The sequence below is a fragment of the Anomaloglossus baeobatrachus genome, chromosome 5 (genome assembly GCF_048569485.1).
Source record: "Anomaloglossus baeobatrachus isolate aAnoBae1 chromosome 5, aAnoBae1.hap1, whole genome shotgun sequence".
In the NCBI taxonomy this organism is placed as follows: Eukaryota; Metazoa; Chordata; class Amphibia; order Anura; family Aromobatidae; genus Anomaloglossus; species Anomaloglossus baeobatrachus.
The window spans coordinates 194,732,798-194,754,270 of NC_134357.1; the positions used below are offsets into that span (position 1 = coordinate 194,732,798).

Consider the following 21,473-nt stretch of genomic DNA (forward strand, 5'->3'; position numbering starts at 1 on the left):
TGAGGATGCAGTTGTAGACGTGCTACCAGTGCTCCGACTCTGTCCAGGAAGGCGCAAGGTAACTTCGTCGTCGGTTGCATCCTCCTCCACTGCCTCTGTTGACCTCCTCGAGTGCCTGACTGTGGGTTGACAGTAGGTGGGATCTAGAACTTCCTCATCAATTATTGTGTTTGCACTCCCCTCACCCTCAGACCGAGCCTCTTCTTGCCCTGACCGAATATTTAAGTTGTCATCCCAATCTGGTATCTGCGTCTCATCGTCATCAGTATGTTTCTCATTGTCTATAACCACAGGTGTTACAGTTTGTGACAAAGGGTCAACATTATGCTCAGAAACTTGGTCCTCACGGCCTGAATCAGAGTCACAAAGGTTCTGGGCATCACTGCAGACCATTTCCTGGTCTGTACTCACTGTAGCTTGGGAGCAGACCTGTGATTCCCAGGCTATAGTGTGACTGAACAGCTCTGCAGACTCAGCCATCTCACTTCCACCATACTGTGCAGGGCTGATGGAGACTTCAGAGCTGGGAGAAAGCAAGTTTGATTGGGATGACAACTCAAAGGACTGGTGTTTTTTGGATGCGGTAGTTGAGGTGGCTGAGAGGGCACTTGTTGGACCACTTGAGATCCATTCAAGCATTTTCCTTTTTTGGCCATCATCTACCTTTGTTCCTGTTGTTTGTGTCAGTAAAAAAGGGAGCACGTCGGATTGTCCACGGTAAGTAGTAGACATCTTACTTTTGCTGGTAGATGGTCTATCTTCAGCAGATGTTAATGGAGCTTTGCCACCTTCCCCACGGACAAACCCTTTTTTTCCTTTTCCAACACGCCTCTTCCCCTTTCCACCAGCATCTGTCATTTTGCCACTCATGTTGATTGCGACAAGATTGTGCACTTAAAATGTGGTAGTAAAAATTGAGAGGTGGTGTAGATTGCAGCGGTGGTCTAGCTTTATTAACAGCAGAATAATAAAGAATAATTATCCCTGACAATGCAACTACGGCCCTTAAACTGGCAGCATAAATTGCTAGTATAATGGCTTAGTAACAATGAGTTTGAGTGTGCAATGCAGGCAGACGTGCTGCAAATATCTTTGCACTAGTGGGAATATACAGAAGTCCAATAGCCACGTTTAGGATGCCACTAAGTTCACTCAGTGTTTGCTAGTATAATGGCTTAGTAACAATGAGTTTGAGTGTGCAAAGGGCAGGAGGGTACAGTGGCAGGGTTGTGGGTCTCTGGGTAGAGGAACGGAAGCCTGCTTTTCTATCCCTCCTAATGGGGAAATGCAGCGAGGAAATCCCTGACCTTAGCTACACAGACGCTGTCTCTGTTTTCAGGACCTGTCACCTATGGCTCTGACCCTGCCGGTATGAGCCCTTAAAAGGACTGATAGAAAGTGCTATCCCTATGCTGTCCAGCGCTGTGTATGGAGCGTATACAGCAGTATCGGCGATAGGAGCTGCGCCAGTGATGTCTGACACCAAGGACGCAGAAGGCAGATAATGGCGTGCTGGAGGAAAATGTCCGGTTTTATAATGCAGGGACATGTGACATGGACATCCTATCACACATGCCATTGCTTCTCTGGCTAAAAGTCCACTTAGCTGTGTGTGTGTCTGGGATTGGCTGACATGCTGGCCCGCCCCACTACACGCGCGCGCTTAGGGAAGGAAGACAAGGAAAAAAAAAAAAAAATGGCGATCGCCATTATCCATACAGCAGTGATCTGAATGCGCTGTTACCGCACACTATGCACTGAAATGTCATAATAGTGTGAGTCACAGAGTGACTTACACTATTACAGCGGAAAGCCAGCTAGGAATTAGCTGTTTTTTTTTGCTGCTAGAACCATTCTCGAACGTATCTAGAACTGTCGAGCTTTAGCAAAAAAAGCTCGAGTTCTAGTTCGATCTAGAACAGCCCCAAAATCACTCAAGCCGCGAACTGGTGAACCTTGAACCGCGCTCAACTCTAGTCACAGTTTGCGGTTCTCACGGTACCTTACCTGTAAACTCATTGACCTCACCTCAGGTGAAGTCATTGAACTCAATGCTGAATTGTTGGATTAGGCTATGTGCACACGTTGAGTATTTGGTTGCAGACATTTCTGCACCTAATCTCCATCTTATGGCTATAAAATGCACCAAAACCGCTTCAAACATGCATGCAGTTTCGGTGCATTTTTTGTCAGGAGATGCAGATTTGGTGCAGAAATGTCTGCAACCAAATACTCAATGTGCGCACATCACCTAAGCCAGTAATCCAGCATTGAGTTAAATGACTTCACTTGAGGTAAAGTCACTGAGTTTAAGGAGTTCACCTCAGTTCAGTTCACCTGAGGTCAAAGCTGGAAACAGCCAACTTTGACATCAGATGAGCTATCTGACATCCCCACTCACAGCTGCGGTCCCGTCAGTGTTCTGTGGCCGCAGTGATTGGTCACATTTTCTTATGTGACCGCGCACTGTGACCTCAGATGTAGTGGAGCCGGCATTGTCATTGGACCTGATGTGGATTATGTAGGGCCTGCAGGGGTTTTTTGGGGATTAATAAATTGAAAAAAGAGGGTGTTGGTTTTTTTTTTAATAAAAAAGTCAAAAAAGTTATAGCTGTGCTTGTGTGTGTTTTATATATATATATATATATATATATATATATATATATATATATATATATATATATATAATATGTATATATATATATATATATAATATGTATATATATATACTAGAAGGTGGCCCGATTCTTACGCATTCTTACGGGTGTTGTCTGGGTGGGGGGGTGTGAGAGCGTTGTTGTTTGTGTGGAGCGCTGTGTGTCTGCAGTGTTTGTATGTGGTGCTGTGTGTGTGGAGCGCTGGGTGTGGGTTGTGTGTGTGTTTTGGGGGAGGTATGTTTTGTGCAATGTGTGTGTGTTGCGCGGTATGTGCGTATATTTGTGTATGCTGCGGTGTTTGTGTGTTGGGTGTTGTGTGTGTTAGGGAATAGCACCAGTGAGATAATATTAAAATTTAACCTTTATTTTATTCCTTAAAACACACAAAAAGCAATATTAAAAAACCGAAGGTTTGACCATGCAGGTCACAAATCACACACTGCCCAGAGCTGTATATAAAGCTCAAAAGGGCCACAGATACGTCCCTTGGGCAAGATAGACAATGGGACAACTAAATCATGTGTTGAGAGCTGGTTAATACTATCAGTGGATAGCACATAGTCATAACGACAATAGTTCCATTATGCTCAGGTCAGAGTCATAAAATAACACAGGCAAAAGGATATATATTTTTCCTTCACTGAAGGTACGAAAAATACATATAAACACCTATTGGCTGTAATCAACACACAATTTAGGCAAAAAAACAGAGAAGATCTCACCCATTCAGATGATCTTCTGTTGCTTATCACAGCATCTCTTGCTGACAGGGCCAAAATGGGGCTTGGATTCCAGGTTGATGTAACTCACCCTAAACCCCATTGACTCCCGTCCTAACAAAAGCCCTTGTCCTGGAAGGAACACAAATCTTTGGTTCCTTTGCTTATTTGCTTAAATTAGCCCTTGTCCTGGAAGGAACACAAATCTTTGGTTCCTTTGCTTATTTGCTGTGTTGTGTGTGTGCGGCGTTGTCTGTGTGTGTGGGTGTCTGTGTAGGGCGGTGCTCCATCCCCCATGCTGCGCACCCCCCATCGTGCTCCATCCCCCATGCTGCGCATCCCCATCGTGCTCCATCCCCCATGCTGCGCACCCCCCATCGTGCTCCATTCCCCATGCTGCGCATCCACATCGTGATCCATCCCCCATGCTGCGCATCCCCATCGTGCTCCATCCCTCATGTTGCGCACCCCCCATCGTGCTCCATCCCCGATGCTGCGCACCCCCATCGTGCTCCATCCCCCATGCTGCGCACCCCCCATCGTGCTCCATCCCCCATCGTGCTCCATCCCCCATGCTGCGCACCCCCCATCGTGCTCCATCCCCCATGCTGCGCACCCTCCATCGTGCTCCATCCCCCATGCTGCGCACCCCCCATCGTGCTCCATCCCTTATGCTGCGCACCCCCCATCGTGCTCCATCCCCCATGCTGCGCACCCTCCATCGTACTCCATCCCCCATGCTGCGCAACCTCCATCGTGCTCCATCCCCAATTCTGCGCACTCCCCATCGTGCTCCATCCCCCATGCTGCGCACCCCCCATCGTGCTCCATCCCCCATGCTGCGCACCCCCCATCGTGCTCCATCCCCCATGCTGTGCACTCCCCATCGTGCTCCATCCCCCATGCTGCGCACCGCCCATCATGCTCCATCCCCCATGCTGCGCACTCCCCATCGTGCTCCATCCCCCATGCTGCGCACTCCCCATCGTGCTCCATCCCCCATGCTGCGCACTCCCCATCGTGCTCCATCCCCCATGCTGCGCACCCCCCATCGTGCTCCATCCCCCATGCTGCGCACCCCCCATCGTGCTCCATCCCCCATGCTGCGCACTCCCCATCGTGCTCCATCCCCCATGCTGCGCACTCCCCATCGTGCTCCATCCCCCATGCTGCGCACCCCCCATCGCGCTCCATCCCCCATGCTGCGCACCCCCCATCGTGCTCCATCCCCATGCTGCGGACTCCCCGTCGTGCTCCATCCCCATGCTGCGCACTCCCCGTCGTGCTCCATCCCCCATGCTGCGCACTCCCTGTCATGCTCCATCCCCGATGCTGCGCACCCCCCGTCGTGCTCCATCCCCCATGCTGCGCACCTCCCGTCGTGCTCCATCCCCCATGCTGCGCACCCCTCGTCGTGCTCCATCCCCCATGCTGCGCACCCCCCATCGTGCTCCATCCTCCATGCTGCGCACTCCCCATCGTGCTCTATCCCCCATGCTGCGCACTCCCCATCGTGCTCCATCCCCCATACTGTGCACCCCCCATCGTGCTGCACAGTCACACATCAGACAGTATACACACACACATCTGATCGCATACACTCACACCCCACTTCTACCTGTGCCCTCCGGTGGGCGGTCCCAGCAGCTGTGCTGCACGCCGTTCTCCTCTGCCTTCTACCGACACGCACACATCCGATCGCATACACGCACTCATCCGATCGCATACACGCACACATCCGATCGCATACACGCACACACACATTGACGATATCGCACATACGCGCTCACACACACAGCATCCGGAGATACCACATGCTTCCGGCCTTGTGATCCTCCGGCAGGTCCTGGAAGGTCACTGCACGCACAGTATCGCCGCCGAGAAGCAAGCGATATCACTGGATGTTGTGAGTGTGTGGAAGCGATCTGATGTGTGTGTGAGTTGTGTGTGAAAGTGAGTGTGATCTGATGTGTGTGTGTGTGTGTGTGTGTGTCTGTTATTATGTGTGAGCGTGTGTGTTCCGCCACTGCAGTACCTTGATGCGCTCACCTGCTCCCGGTCGGCTTCTGGTGAGTATGATCGGGGGTCTTCTTTCTTCTGTCTTCTCTCTTCTGCACATGTGTACCGGGAGCCGGTGTAAGCTGGTAACCATGCTACACAATATTACCCGATGTGTACCATGGTTACCAGCGTACCCCGCCCCCCGCACGCACGGGAGCCCACACCAGCGTACGCCGGCAACCCCAGCAATGCGAGGGTATGTGTCGGCTGGGTTGCCGGCGTACGCTGGTGTGGGCTCCCGGGGGTACAGCACTCACCTGGGAGTCGGGGCTCCGTGTCGGTTCGGGGAATGCGTGCGGGGGGCGGGGCCAGGGCGGGCGTGCAATGCGTGAGGGGGCGGGGCGTGGCCGAGTTGACAATGCGTGCAGGGGGCCGGGGCGAGAGGCCAATCCGTGTGGGGGGCGGAGCCTGGGTGAGCGGCCAAGCCGTGCGGGGGGGCGGAGCCGAGGCGAGGCCTATATATATATATTTGGTATCTATGTATATATTGTGTGTGTGTGTGTCCAGTGCCGTGAAAAGCGATTCTTATCCCGTGATTTTTTCCACCTTACACTGCAATGTATTTTATTGGGATTTTATGTTATATGCCGATGTTAAGTAGAAAACATTTGTAAAGTGCAAAGGAAATGATACATAGTTTTCTAAATAATAATTGTGACTTGCGTTTGTATTCAAACCCCCTGAAACAATACTTTGTAGGACTAACTTTTGCTGCAGTTACTGATGTAAGTTTTTTGTGGTATGTCTCTACCAGCTTTGCACATCTAAAGGCTGAAATATTTGCCTATTCTTCTTTGAAAAATAGCTTTAGCTCATTTTGGATTGTAGATTGGATGGAGAGTGTCTGTGAACAGCAATTTTCAAGTCTTGCCACAGATTCTCAATGGGATTTAGGGTAGAATGGATATTACCAGATTAGAGTATATGTAAGCAGAGGGTAATAAAAAATAACCTTTAATTGGCATATTAAAAGAACAAAAAGTCCAGATTAACACCCGTGTGAACAAATACCACAAATGTGAAAATAAAAAAAACAAACAAAAAACAAAAAACTGGTATTTTGTTATATATATATATATATATATATATATATATATATATATATATATATATATATATATATATATATATATAATATATGAGAAAAAGTTCCAGCCGCACACTGTAAAAGCAAAATAAATTCTACCTTATAAAATAAATGGAGGTATTTTGAATATTATGATGGCCATTGCAATACCAGCCCAGCGCCCCTTTACGACAACCTCCTTTGCTGGGTCCTACACTACACTACATCTTCTCTGGGTTTTAAAAACCTACAAGATCAGCTATCAGAATATTATTTTACAGTGTATGGCTGGAATTTTTTCAAATGTTTGCTGGATTAGCACTCCAGCTCCTGGCTGCTTCATTAGCCTCCTTTGTGTTCACCAGCTGATCTTGTAGGATTTTAAAACCCAGAGAAGATGCAGTGTAGTGTAGTCTAAACCATTCCAGCTCTGACAGTGTGTTAAATGTAGTTGGCATGCTGGAAGTTGAACTTGCACCCCAGTTTCAAGTTTTTTTGCAGCTTGTTACAGGTGTTCCCCCAGGTTTTCCATGTATTTTGCTCCATCAACTCTGACCAGCATCCCTGTGACTGCTAGAGAAAAGAATCCTCACAGCATGAAGCTGCCACCACCAGGATTGAGGGTGGGGATGGTGTGTTCAGGGTGATGTGCAGCGTTAATTTTCCGTCACACATATTATTTTGCATTTAGCCCAAAAAGTTCTACTTTGGTCCCATCTGACCAGAACACTTTCGTACATTTGCTAGCTGTGTCCCCTTACATTTCTTTTTGCAAACTGGACTATTATGGCTTGCATTAAAAATAGTTTTTCTTGTTGAAACTCTGCCAGAAAAGATTTTTTGGAACATACGATTAATAATTGTCCTGTGGACACATTTTCCCACCTGAGCTGTGGATCTCTGCATCTCTTTCAGAGTGACCATGGGTCTCTTGATTTTTTTCTTTAATTAGTGCTGTCCATGCTTGGGATGTCACCTTATTGCATTCGTGCCATATTTCTTGCATTTTTGGATGATAGCTTGAACAGTGCTCAATGAGTTTTTCAGAGCCTGGGCTACTTTTTTTTTTATATACCTAACCCTGCTTTATTCTTCTTAATAACTTTAGCCATGACCTGTCTGGAGTGTTCCTTGGTTTTCATGATACTGTTTGATCCCTAAAGTTCTCAAACAAACCTCTTAAACCTTCACGGAACAGCTGTAGCTATACTGAAAATAAATTACACAAAGATTGAATCAATTTACTAATTAGGTGACTTCTGTAGGTAATTGGTCACTCAGGATTTTACTTAAAGGGGTTATCCGGCTTCTTTTGACTTTTTTATTTTTATTACCCTATTGGGCTACATTGGGGCAGGTAAGTAGATGGTGAGCACTTACCTGCCCTGCTGTAAGCCCCTCTCCCCCGGCTCAGAGTGTCATGTGACCGCTCCTGCAGCGATTTTGCTGCTTCCGGTCATTTCATGTGGGCAGGACCATGTTGACATGCAAATCTGGAACAGCATGTTGCCTCCCTGCTGGGCGGCTACAGAGCGATGAGCCCTGCCCCACTTCCCTGCACCCTCCCACACATTCCCCCGCACCCCTTACTCTCCCTGCAACCTCCCCCTGCAGTGCTGTGGGGTCCGTGACCTGGGGGAGGGGCCTGGCGGCGGCTGCCGTGGTGTCAGCGCCAGCACCGGACCCCCTGCTCAGGATCGCACATTCAAATATACCGGCATCACAGATCACAGATGCCGGTACATTTGAAAGCGCTGATGAGAAGGAGCTCAGCGCTGCTTCTCATCACTGCCCGTGCATTCTGTGTCTGACAGATCAGGACAGCGGTGACGTCACTACTGTGCTGATATGTCCAGACCAGACAGCGTGCGCACGTGCAGGAGCAGCAGGGACCGAGGACAGGTGAGTATGTATTCCCTGCATGTGTTCCCTATGGGGGTCGGTACAGAGCGCTGTGTGTGCGGTGCAGAGCCATATGTGCGCGTGTGCGGTGCAGAGCCATATGTGCGCGTGTGCGGTGCAGAGCCATATGTGCGCGTGTGCAGAGCCATATGTGCGCGTGTGCGGTGCAGAGCCATATGTGTGCGGTGCAGAGCCATATGTGCGTGTGCGGTGCAGAGCTATATGTGCGTGTGCGGTGCAGAGCTATATCTGCGTGTGCGGTGCAGAGCCCGATGTGGGGTGCAGATCCCGATGTGGGGTGCAGATCCCGATGTGGGGTGCAGATCCCGATGTGTTGTGCAGAGCCCGATGTGGTGTGGGGTGCAGAGCCCGATGTGGTGTGGGGTGCAGAGCCCGATGTGGGGCTGTTATTTGCAATGCTGTAGTGATACCAGGTCAGGTGCTGGGGAAGAATACTGACAGGGAATGTGTGTGCTGGGAGCGAGGCTGGACACTGGGGTGGGGCACGGGGCGGGGCTGGACACTGAGGCCGGGCGGTGCCAGGTCTGACTGAGGTTTTGCACAGGAAGTGGTCAGTTTGCTAGAGCTGAATGTAAACAGAGCGCTGCAGAGAATAAAGGGTGAATTCAAGAGGAACAAAAGTTAGAAAACAAAAAATAACAATGTAGGGGTGTTTTATATGACAATACAGCACAGATTAGTTTAACAACAATTTTTGATTTTATGTCGGACAACCCCTTTAAGGGTATCAGACTACAGGGGGTTGAATACAAATGCAAATCACAATTTTCAAATTATATATTTAAAATATTTAGAAAACCATGTATAATTTCCTTTACACTTGGCAAGTACTTGTTTCTTTGTGTTGGTATATAATATAAAGTCCCAATAAAATGCATTTACGTTTGTGGGTGTAATGTGAAAAAATGTGAAAGTTCATGGGGTATGAATACTTTTTCATGATAGTGTATGTATAAAAATTACAGTAAATTTCAATACTGAGGAGTGTTTGTATGTATGCGGACTTGTATGCAAATGATAAAAAACAAAAAATGAAAGCAACATTTTTAAAACATCTTGATGTATTCAAAATAGAGTATGAATGCCTCAGGAAGAAATCCCCGCACTTACACTGCCTTCTCTGTTTTCAGTAAGGTTATTAATATAGTTGTAATAATTATAATGTATAACTGAGGAATCTTTTTGCATGGAGCAAAGACACAACTGAACCCGGTTTATAGGTGATAAAGTTTGAATTGTAACACATGGTGATAAACAAACAAGTGCCAGGGGAAAACAAACAAGTCCATAAACACAGTGAAAGTATCAATGAAGCCTATCAGGAAAGTCTCTTGCAAACCTCACAGAATTATGCTATATAGCAGTGCAGTAAAGCTCTGTTGACACTATTAGATGCTTTAGCAAAGTCTCTTAAAGTCCAGAACAGATGCAGAGCAGTTTACTAGAGTCCAGAATAGTCCTGAGCTCTGCTACCACACCTATTCAAATATGGAAGCGGCAGCGCACTTATTTAAGCAAACCAGCTTACGTGTCAGCATAGGCAGTTCAAGCAAGAGCCCGCAGCAAAGGGCAAGGGAACAGCAGCTGGAAGCAGTAGGCAAGCTGGCAATAGGTGAAGGTATCAGAACCTCTGATGAGCAGCAACGGGAGTGTCACACAGGAACTGCTGGAGTAGGTGGAGGAACTTGAGAAGCCACTAGGTGCAGGAAACCAGTCAAAATACTCAAGCAGAGGACAAGAGGCTGGACTGGGGTTTATAAAGGCAGGAGGACAAAAAAAACACGTTGAGATGAATATAGCAGAGGATGCCATCTTGGAAGGATGCAAAAATGCCCAAAAGGTTATCAGAATAGCCAGAGTCCTGACAATAGTTGTCTGAGGAATGTTCTGCTATGCTGAATGGACTTGATCAGAACATCAAAATCTGCTGATGGCAGCTCTTTTTGCAATTGACGACCAATGACGTTCCAGATGTGCTTGATGCTGTAGGACATGGTGCCATGTTTTTAGTCACATAGCTTTTTAGTCAAACTTTGGTAGATTTTTAGTTAAGCTCCTATAAATACCTAAGCTATGGCTCTATTCCCACACATCACTTGATGCAGTTATTTTTTTCCCTGCAATTTGCAGTAATGAGCTAGAAGGTAGATCCATTGCCAAGAGTAGTTTTCTTTTCCCGGGATCCAGCTCCTTCATGCTGCAGTAAAATAAAAACTCCTAAATGGATTGATGTTTTAAAGGGAACCTGTCAGGGGCAATATGCACCCAGAACCACGAGCAGTTCTGTGCATATTGCTAATCTCTGTCTAACGCCCTTGTGACTAGTCCCTGCGCTCATTAGCATATCATGGAGGATCTTTAGAAATAGTTTTTCCAAAGAGCTCTTTATGTATGCTATTAGATACAGGGACGGTTAGGCAGGGATTAGCAATATACACCCAGAACTTCTCGTGGTTCTGAGTGCATATTGCACCTGACAGGTTCACTTTAAGAGTTTACTCACAGCCAAATAACCCCTGAGGGTTTGAGGTTTTTAATACCTCTTAGAAGATAGTTACTGTCTATTTTTTTTTATCTATGTGAACAATGTACTGTAGTGTACATTTTACTGGTAAATTAATTTGTATGTTTTCTCTATAGACCACTTGTAGATGAGCCTCGACATGTTAAGGTACAGAAAGGAGCTGAACCATTAGGGATTTCAATTGGAGGTGGCGAGAGTGGGGGCGTCTTTGTCTCGAAAGTGATGACTGGAAGCATTGCACAACAAGCCGGACTGGAATATGGAGATCAGCTCCTAGAGGTAATGCAACATTTTATTATAAATTTGCAATGTTTTAGAATTAGTATCACATAGACATTTTCAGTGAAAGTCGAAATAAAAAAAATCCATCACAGTTAGTGATCTGGATCAGTGAATCCAACCAGGTTTTAAAAAAAAAAAAAAATTATGTCCTGGAGTTGATCCCGGATATCTGCCCGTACACCAGTCCTTATATAAGTTTGGCGCTTTAAAATGGTGGTAGAAGGGATAGGGGGCCTAGAGCAAATTTGTTCTAATTACCAGTCTCTCGCTAATTACCAGTCTCTCGCTCAGCTGAAACACTACTTCCGGGGCTGCTTTGGTTGCAATCAGACCCCCCCCCCCCTCCCCCACCCTGTGTGAAATTTATTTTTTTTTTATTATTTTTTTTTTTTTTTTTAATGTAAATTGTGGTATGAGAAAAAAATGTCTTTTTCTTATAACAACAGACATCCACAGAGTGCAACGATATGAAGTCCGCCAGGTGGACTATAACTTGAATAGAAGGAAAGGATATCGGCACATCCAACGTAAAATTATTTATTTCTTTATTGTCACATAATATTAAAAAAGTCCATCCATATTCAGAAGACCCTGACGCGTTTCCGACGCAAAAAAGTGTCCTTAATCATAGGCTAACATTTTTAGCAAGCTCTAGACATTTATAGGCAAAGATCAACAATATAGTTAGAGACAATAAGTAACACATGATTAAAATCGCACACTAAAAACAAAGAAGTAGGATTGGACAAAAAGAAGGGGAAGGGATTGTGAAACACCGTAGTATATAGTTTTCTCATATAAAGTACCATTAATAATATTTCAGCAACGACAAAGAGCAAGTCATATTTAATCTCATTATATTTGCAACGAACTATGTGACTGAACACATTGGAGAGAGAATTTTTTTTATTTTTTTTTTACCCTTCCTTTCTTTTTATTCAATATATATATATATATTTTTATATATATATAACTCATTTCTTTAGTTCCTACCTACTGGAAATTTGGTTTTTAGTGTAAGAATCCAATAGGCTTCTCTCAAAGCTAGATTTTTCATCCTGTTACCACCTCTAGTGGATGCATTGACTTTCTCAATAGCAGAAAAGGAGAAGCTATCCAGCCATCCCCTATGTGCAGTTATTAAGTGTTTGGCAACTCCTGAATATGAAGCATTGCCATTATTGATATTTGCAATGTGTTCAGCCACACGTTTTTTTAATTTACGAGAAGTATATCCAACATAGCGCAATTCACATGTTGCACATTCAATACAATAAATTGCATGATCTGTATCACAATTGATACAATCTTTTATCATGTGCATCTTACCAGAAGGAAGTGAAATCACAGTTTTTCTATTTTAGGCAAAAGAACATACATTACATCTAGATCCCCACACCTATAAAAACCTTTCACTTGCAACCAATGTTGTCGGTTTGCTGTGGAAAAAAGGCTGGGGAAAGTATGTTTCCCAAGGATCGACCTCATCTTGCCACACACATGCAGCCATTTTTTAATACCTTTCCCAGGTTGTCATCCTGATTGACCACAGGCAAATATTTAAGAATTATTGCCTTTATTTGCTGAAAATGAACACTATGAGCTGTAGAGAAAATTAATCTCTGATTTTTGTCAGAATGACCTCTAGGAAGTTGGGGACTATTATAAAGTGTATTCTGTCTAGAACTACTACGTACGATATTGAATGTATGATTTATGTATTGCCTCTAACTATATTGTTGATCTTTGCATATAAATGTCTAGAGCTTGATAAAAAAAGTTAGCCTATGATTAAGGACGCTCTTCTGCGTCGGAAACGCGTCAGGGTCTTCTGAATATGGATGGACATTTTTAATAATATGTGACAATAAAGAAAGAAATTATTTTACGTTGGATGTGCCGATATCCTTTCCGTCATTTTCTTATAATAGTTCCCCGTTAAGTTAATTAGAAAAAATAATGTTTTTCAATAGCACAGAAATAATAAGCAGATCCGAACAATTTGGGTTTTATAGCAGGTGAAAACCAGTGTGCTTATTTTAATGCAGGCAATGCCTGCATCTGCCACTCTGCTTGGAAACAAGCCTATGCTTTCTTAGGCCCCTTTCACACATCCTTGTTAAAAACGCACGTGTTGTATGGTCCGTGTGACATCCATGTGCCGTCCGTATGGCTGCTTGACACCTCCCTGTGACATCTGATTAGTACCAGAAAAAACCGCATGATACTGAGATTATTTTTTTTTATGTGTAAAAGATGTGCAAAGCCAGAAAGATGCTAGATAAATGCTACATAGATAGATAAATAAATACATACAGTAGATATAGAGATAAAGAGAGATAATAGAGTGATGCAGAGATAGCTTGTACAGCTATTTAACAGAGTTAATAATTTTAGATTGTTGGGGTTCTTCCTAATTTTCATAAACATGACAGGTACAGCAGCAGCTGCTTGCTCCAATCCTCAGTTGTCAGCTTTTGGTTGTTTTTGAAAGAGAGGGGATCCCACACTGAGCTTTTTAATTATTTGGACAAATAATTTAAAAAAAACAGCCAGGGGTCAGACAACTGGGTGTTTATGTTATTGGGCTCGCAAGGGCCATGGTTATGGGGCACTTACTAGCCTAAAAAATAGCAGCCAGCAGTCTCCCCATCTATTAGATGTGCCAAATCAGGCAGTGTACTCGACTGTTCCCAGTTGCCCTCATGCGGTGGCAAATGGGGTAATATACGGGGTCGAAGCAAGCTGTGAATTGATAGCTGGCATCAAGCACCAGTATTAGTAATGCTTATCAGACGCCCCCTTTACTAATACAGTAGTTTGAAATAGAAAACGTTGGGAGATGACAATAACCCTTTAAGTAGTCTTTTAGGTTGTAAAACAAAAGGAAAAAAATCCTTTTGTACATTTTTTTTACACTAACCTTTGTACTTTTCCTGCAGTTCAATGGTATAAATTTGAGAAATGCAACAGAGCAGCAAGCACGATTGATCATTGGACAGCAGTGTGATACCATTACAATCCTGGCTCAGTATAACCCTCACATGTGCCAGCCACTTCATTCACGTTCCAGGTATTTTGTGCAGTCATGTTTTCTAAGTCATTACCACAATCCTTTAGTTTTCTACAACTACTGCATGTTTTTCTATGCATTAATTTGTGAATTTTTTTACCAGCTCACGCCTGGATTCTAGTACTTCTCATTCTACGCCTCACGGAAGCGGTGCTGCGACACCCGACAATCATTCTGTCATTGACACTGTGAGTGAGCAAGATGAGGGGACCATAACCCCACCTTCAAAAGAAACCACGCCTAGTACAAGCCCTCGTAGCTCACTTAGGTGATATTTCTTTTCTCCCTTTCAGAAAACCTTATCACTTTTTCATAATATACAAAGATTGAAACCTTTTATTTAACCAGTTAACATTGCAAGACATATGTCTGTCATGAGCACTTATTAATTATTGCTCCATGTCTGCTACAGTTCTGGCAAAATTATTGGTCCTCTTCTGTTAATGAACAGTCCAGAATAGTCACTGATATAACTTGAATCTTACAATAGTAATTTAAAATTTAAATTTACGGATTATCAAATAATGAAAATTAGACATTGCTTTTGAATTATGGTTCAACAGAGAAAATTAAAACTCAAACTAATGAAAATTATGGTATCACTAGAAAAGATTGCAAATACTCTGACCATAGGGACATGTGAAACTAAGGTGTGTTCTGTAATTTAGATCACAGGTGTCTAAAAATGTACAATCAACCAGTTTGGCTTTTTCAATTCAGAAAAATATTCACTGTGCTGTTTGGTGTCACACTGAACATGGACTAAAGGAAGCCAAGGAGAGTGTTGTCACAGGAGCTTGATGTTTCTTTTACTACAGCTGCACATATTATTCAGAAGTTTAAGGTCTATGGGACTGTAGCCAAATGTCTCTGGATTCGTCCGGAAGAGCAAAATTGATAACAATTTGAAGAGATTGATAATATGAAGGGTAATCAAGAGCCTAGTACAACTTCCAAATAGATTAGAGGTGAATTCCAAGGTCAAGGTCCATCAGTGTTCGATTGCACTATCCATAGCTGTCATGAGCAAAGTGGACATGGAAGACTACAAAGGATGAAACCACTGTTGAAAGCAAATGGAAAAAAAAACACTGGAATTTGTCAAAAGCATACTGACAAGACACAAAGCCTTGGGGAAAATGTATTTTGGACAGATGAGACAATACTGGATTTTTGGGCAAGTGACATCAGCTGTATGTTAACCAATGTAAAAATGAAGCATATAAAGAAAAGAACATTGTACCTACTATGAAACATATACGAGGCTTGTGTATGTTTTGGGGCTGCTATGCCTCTACTGGCACAGGGTATTTTGGATCTGAACATGATACAAGGAAATCTCAAGACTATTATATGCTGCCCAGTGTCAGAAGTCTACGTCTGAGTCACATGTCATAGGCCTGCCAACAGGATAATGACCCTAAAAACATCAATTATGGCTAAGAACAAAACATTGGACTCTGAAGTGGCTTCTTTAAGCCATGATCTAAATCCTATTGAACATCTGGGGGAATGAGCTGAGACCCACAGTCTAGAGTAGTCACATTAACACCTGAAACAGATCAAGCAGTTTCATCATGAGGAGTGGGCCAAAATACCTGTGGACAGGTGCAGTAGTCTCACTAAGGCCGGAGTCACACTTGCGAGTGACTCGGTGAGTCTCGCATCAGCATCACCCGGTATGGCCGCACACTCTCTGGACAGGAGCGTTTCAGCTGCATAGAAATACATGCAGCAGACCCGCTTCTGTCAGGAGAGAAGCCAGTCGTACCGGATGATGCGATACGATAATCGTGCGAGTCATACGCTTGTGTTGAGCGTACCCTAAGAGTTACAAATCGTGTATGTTTACAGTGAATGCCTCAAAAGGTTGTGCAGCAAAATATTAAGTTACGAGTAAACACATGTCCAGGCCATTTTCATCTTTTTTCTGTTGAACTCAATTCAAAACCAAATTCTAATTGTAAGTAGTTGATATTTAGTAAATTTAAATTGAAAATTACTTTTGTCAGTTTCAAGTTATTTCAGTGACCATTGTGGCTTTCTATTACTTTAAAGGAAACCTGTCACCAGATTTTGCGACTATAAGCTGCGGCCACCACCACTGAGCTCTTATATACAGGATTCCAGAATACTGTATATAAGAGCCCAGGCCGCGCTGTATAACGTGAAAAGCACTTTCATAATACTCAGCTAGGGGGGTGGTCCAGTCCAGTCAGTGTCGCTGAACTCCGGTCCAGCGCCTCCTCTCTGTAGTGCGCTTGCACGGGCGGTCTTTAAACTTTCCTTGCGCCTGCACATTAAATTACTTTGATCTGCCCTCAGCAGAGTAGATCAAAGTGGCCTGTGCAGGACTGCAATGTCGGCCTGTGCGAATCATGTAGATGCGTCATCCACACTGGGCTGGGAAGAAGGCGGACGGAGATTGCAGCCGAGAGGAGTTGACGGTCCAAAGAGCAGTGACACCCATCGGACCGAAGCGTCCCCTAGGTGAGTATTATAAGTGTTTTTTATGTAATACAGTGAAGCCTGGGCTCTAATATACAGTATTCTGGAACAAAATTTGTCTATCTTCTCTATTCTGTGAGTCCTTGGAAATCGGACTGCACTTGGATGTCATTTGAGTGCAGACTGATAACTTACAAGCACCCATAAACTTGGAGGTGTGCGTGCCATCCGATTTATGCTGCCAATCCCCACATGCTGCATTTTTTTTTTCTTATGCCGAATGGGAATGTGAAAATACACTGATCGGCCCTGCTCCATAGTATAATAGCTGCGAGTTTGAGCAGAGTGTCATTCACCGTGATCCGATTCTCTCACATGTGAGAATTAGATCACAGGTGCGGAGAATATAGAGCTTAATTTATCCATCTTCTGCCAAGCGACATAACATTGGAGCAAGTGCTATCCGATAAAACATCAGATAGCACTTGTCTGATGCTAGCGCCAGTGTGAGCAAAACTTAACTCTAACAGTTTCATGTTTAGTACAGTGTATTACGTATGCAATCAAAAGATCTCATGTTGAAGTCCCTGTGGGGTAGTTATAAATATTGTAAAAAAAAGAAAAATTATATATTTATTTATTTATTTTTCCTTTTAAATAAGTAATTTAAATAAAATTGCAAATTTTCAAATAATGCTTTAACCTAGAAAAGACAGACAGAATTTTATAATACAGGTTGTTACGGACTCATAGGAAAAAAAATGCCAGAATAACTGGTTTTGTTCATCTGTCCTAATGAAAAGAAAAAAATGTAACCCAAAAGACGTATAATGGTACGGAAAGTATTCAGACCCGTTTAAATTTTTCACTGTTTCATTGCAGCCATTTGGTAAATTCAAAAAAGTTCATTTTTTTCTTATTAATGTACACTCTGCAACCCATCTTGACAGAAAAAAAACCAGAAATGTAGAAATTTTTGCAAATTTATTAAACACTGTGAGGTCTTATATAGACAGGTGTGTGCCTTTCCAAATCAAGTCCTATCAGTTTAATTAAACACAGCTTGACTCCAATGAAGGCGTAGAACCACCTCAAGGAGGATCACAAGGAAATGGAAAACATGTGACTTAAATATGAGTGTGTGAGCAAAGGGTCTGAATACTTATGACCATGTGATATTTCAGTTTTTCTTGTTTAATAAATTTGCAAAAATGTCTACATTTCTGAGTTTTTTTTCTGTGAAGATGGGGTGCATAGTGTACATTAATAAGAAAAAAATGAACTTTTTTGAATTTACCAAATGGCTGCAATGAAACAAAGGGTGAAAAATTTAAACAGGTCTGAATACTTTTCGTACCTACTATAGGTCTTTTGGGTTACGTTTTTTTCTTTATTAGGACAGATGAACAAAACCATTATGCATACTCATTAAAATCTATGTGGATTTTCACACCTCCGTGTTTCCACACTGGCCGTGTGTCTGTGTGATCCACATGGAGACATGTACATTTTTTACTGTCAGCACAGATGAAAAGGGTCAATAGAAGTCTCTGGGTCCATGAAAGATTTGTATAGCACATGTGTCATCTGTGTGACATGGACCAAAATACCATACATTCAAAGAATCAGTAACGTTAAAGATGTGCAAAGATGATAGATCGATCGATCTTACATCTATTACCAAATAAGTAATTTAAAGATAAAAACAATGTGGGGTTCCTCCATTTTTGATAACCAGCAAAGGTAAAGCAAACATCTGGAGGCTGGTATTATCAGGCTAGGAAGGTCCATGGTGTTAGTAATGGATTAGTGTCTATCAGACATCCCCAGTACTAAACCAATAATCCCAGTTGATCCGACAGTAGTCCGGTGCGAGTCTGATGAACAAAGTCTTTGGAGCATCGTTCTAACACTCCATAGACTTTATTTACAGGCAATTCCGTGTCACACTGCACTGTGTAAGACCTGATGCCTCTGAACAGCGGCTACATCAGTAATGTTTTTATTTTTTCATATTCTTATAAACATTTTTTCACCTTTTACTGTAGCAATTACATTATATACTACAGTACTGCTGTGTATACTGAAAATCATGGTCTCTTATGAACGCCAGCTACAGACTGACTTTCACAGGAATACCGTCATGACAGGCATGAGGTTCTTCAGTAGACCGCTGGCCATCCTGACAACCCCTCGGCACCCCATGATCGTGCCATGGGTACGCCGATGGGCTCATGGAATGACGCAATCCCCTCCACCCAATATTTTGGTAAGGTATGAAAACCCAGGCCAGAATTGCTGTTTGTGAATGCATTGTTTGTGAAGTGGGATAAACAAACACTATGTGTATGAAAAAAGAAAAATGCTAAACTTAAAGCACCACTTCAGCTTTTTTTTTTCTCCGCGTTGGAGTGGTGTTTTAGCTCTATGTCCCCTGCATCTGGTATTATACTCAGGCTCCGGCATTTTTACCTTTGTTTCTAGTTCCTCCCATCATCATATAATCTCATCAGTAACAACTTTTTGGGTATCTAAATTCTCTATTTTTACATACCAAGTTTGATACACTTCTCTGTGGTGTTCACAATAACAACATAATGTAAAAAAGTTTTGGTTTTCTTTTCCTTACTAGGACTCCAGTGGATGGCATAAAGAAACACACAGAGGTCCGCACAGTCATTCTGTCTAAATCTCCTGTGGAGCTTGGAATGCAGATCTGTGGAGGGAACCTTCATGGAATATATGTGTTGGATTTAGATGAGGATAATGCATCCAGTGCACTGGAAGGGCTGATGTCAGGGGACTTCATTCTTGACGTATGTGGGATGTACAAACTGACTGCTTAAGTTGTTTAAGAAGGGAATTTTGTTACTTACCGTAAATTCCTTTTCTTCTAGCTCTTATGGGGAGACCCAGACGATTGGGGTATAGCTACTGCCCTCCGGAGGCCACACAAAGCACTACACTAAAAAGTGCAAGGCCCCTCCCCTTCTGGCTATACCCCCCCGTGGTATCACGGGTACTCCAGTTTTAGTGCCAAAGCAAGAAGGAGGAAGCCAATAACTGGTTTAAACAAATTAACTCCGAGAAACATCGGAGAACCGAAAAAACCGTTCAACATGAACAACATGTGTACCCGCAAACAACAAAAAAATCCCGAAGGACAACAGGGCGGGTGCTGGGTCTCCCAATAAGAGCTAGAAGAAAAGGAATTTACGGTAAGTAACAAAATTCCCTTCTTCTTCAGCGCTCTATTGGGAGACCCAGACGATTGGGACGTCCAAAAGCTGTCCCTGGGTGGGTAAAGAAATACCTCATGTTAGAGCTGCAAAAAAACAGCCCTCCCCTACGGGGATGTCACTGCCGCCTGCAGGACTCTTCTACCTAAGCTGGCATCCGCCGAAGCATAGGTATGCACCTGATAATGCTTGGTGAAAGTGTGCAGACTGGACCAGGTTGCTGCCTGGCACACCTGTTGAGCCGAAGCCTGGTGTCGTAATGCCCAGGACGCACCCACGGCTCTGGTTGAGTGGGCTTTTAGCCCTGAAGGAACCGGAAGCCCCGCAGAGCGGTAGGCCTCTAGAATTGGTTCTTTGATCCATCGAGCCAGGGTGGCTTTAGAAGCCTGCAATCCCTTGCGCGGACCAGCGACAAGGACAAAAAGAGCATCGGAACGGCGCATGGGCGCCGTTCGGGAAATGTAGATTCTGAGTGCTCTCACCAGATCTAGCAAACGTAAGTCCTTTTCATACCGGTGAACCGGATGAGGGTAAAAGGAAGGCAAGGATATATCCTGATTAAGATGAAACGAGGATACGACCTTAGGGAGAAACTCCGGAATGGGGCGCAGCACTACCTTGTCCTGGTGGAACACCAGGAAAGGAGCCTTGGATGACAAAGCTGCCAGCTCGGACACTCGCCGAAGCGATGTGATCGCGACAAGAAACGCCACTTTCTGTGACAGGCGAGAAAAGGAAACGTCCTTTAGAGGCTCGAAGGGCGGCTTTTGCAGAGCAACAAGTACTCTGTTCAGATCCCATGGATCTAACGGCCGCTTGTACGGGGGCACAATATGACAGACCCCCTGTAGGAACGTGCGCACCTTAGGAAGACGTGCTAGACGCTTCTGAAAAAACACCGACAGTGCCGAGACTTGCCCTTTAAGGGAGCTGAGCGACAAGCCCTTTTCCAACCCCGATTGCAGGAAGGAAAGAAAGGTGGGCAATGCAAATGGCCAAGGGGATACTCTCTGTGCAGAGCACCAAGATAAGAAAATCTTCCACGTTCTGTGGTAGATCTTAGCAGACGTTGACTTCCTAGCTTGTCTCATTGTGGCTACGACTCCTTGAGATAATCCTGCAGGTGCTAGGATCCAGGACTCAATGGCCACACAGTCAGGTTCAGGGCCGCAGAATTCTGATGGAAAAACGGCCCTTGGGACAGTAAGTCTGGTCGGTCTGGCAGTGACCACGGTCGACCGACCGTGAGATGCCACAGATCCGGATACCACGATCTCCTCGGCCAGTCTGGGGCGACGAGTATGACGCGGCTGCAATCGGATCTGATCTTGCGTAACACTCTGGGCAAGAGTGCCAGAGGTGGAAAGACGTATGGGAGCCGGAACTGCGACCAATCTTGAACCAATGCGTCTGCCGCCAGAGCTCTTTGATCGCGCGACCTCGCCATGAATGCCGGGACCTTGTTGTTGTGCCGGGACGCC

General features: G+C 44.3%; 1 protein-coding gene across 5 annotated transcripts in view; it reads left to right on the forward strand.

Moving 5' to 3' along the window:
- Window positions 1-21,473, forward strand: part of DLG5 (discs large MAGUK scaffold protein 5) — a 343,229-nt gene that overhangs the window by 285,502 nt on the left and 36,254 nt on the right. For all 5 annotated transcript variants that reach the window (XM_075349077.1, XM_075349073.1, XM_075349078.1 and 2 more), the window contains 4 exons: window positions 11,067-11,229; window positions 14,175-14,305; window positions 14,409-14,573; window positions 19,386-19,569. In XM_075349077.1, coding sequence (XP_075205192.1) covers window positions 11,067-11,229; window positions 14,175-14,305; window positions 14,409-14,573; window positions 19,386-19,569 — 643 coding nt within the window. The remainder of the gene's footprint in view (window positions 1-11,066; window positions 11,230-14,174; window positions 14,306-14,408; window positions 14,574-19,385; window positions 19,570-21,473) is intronic.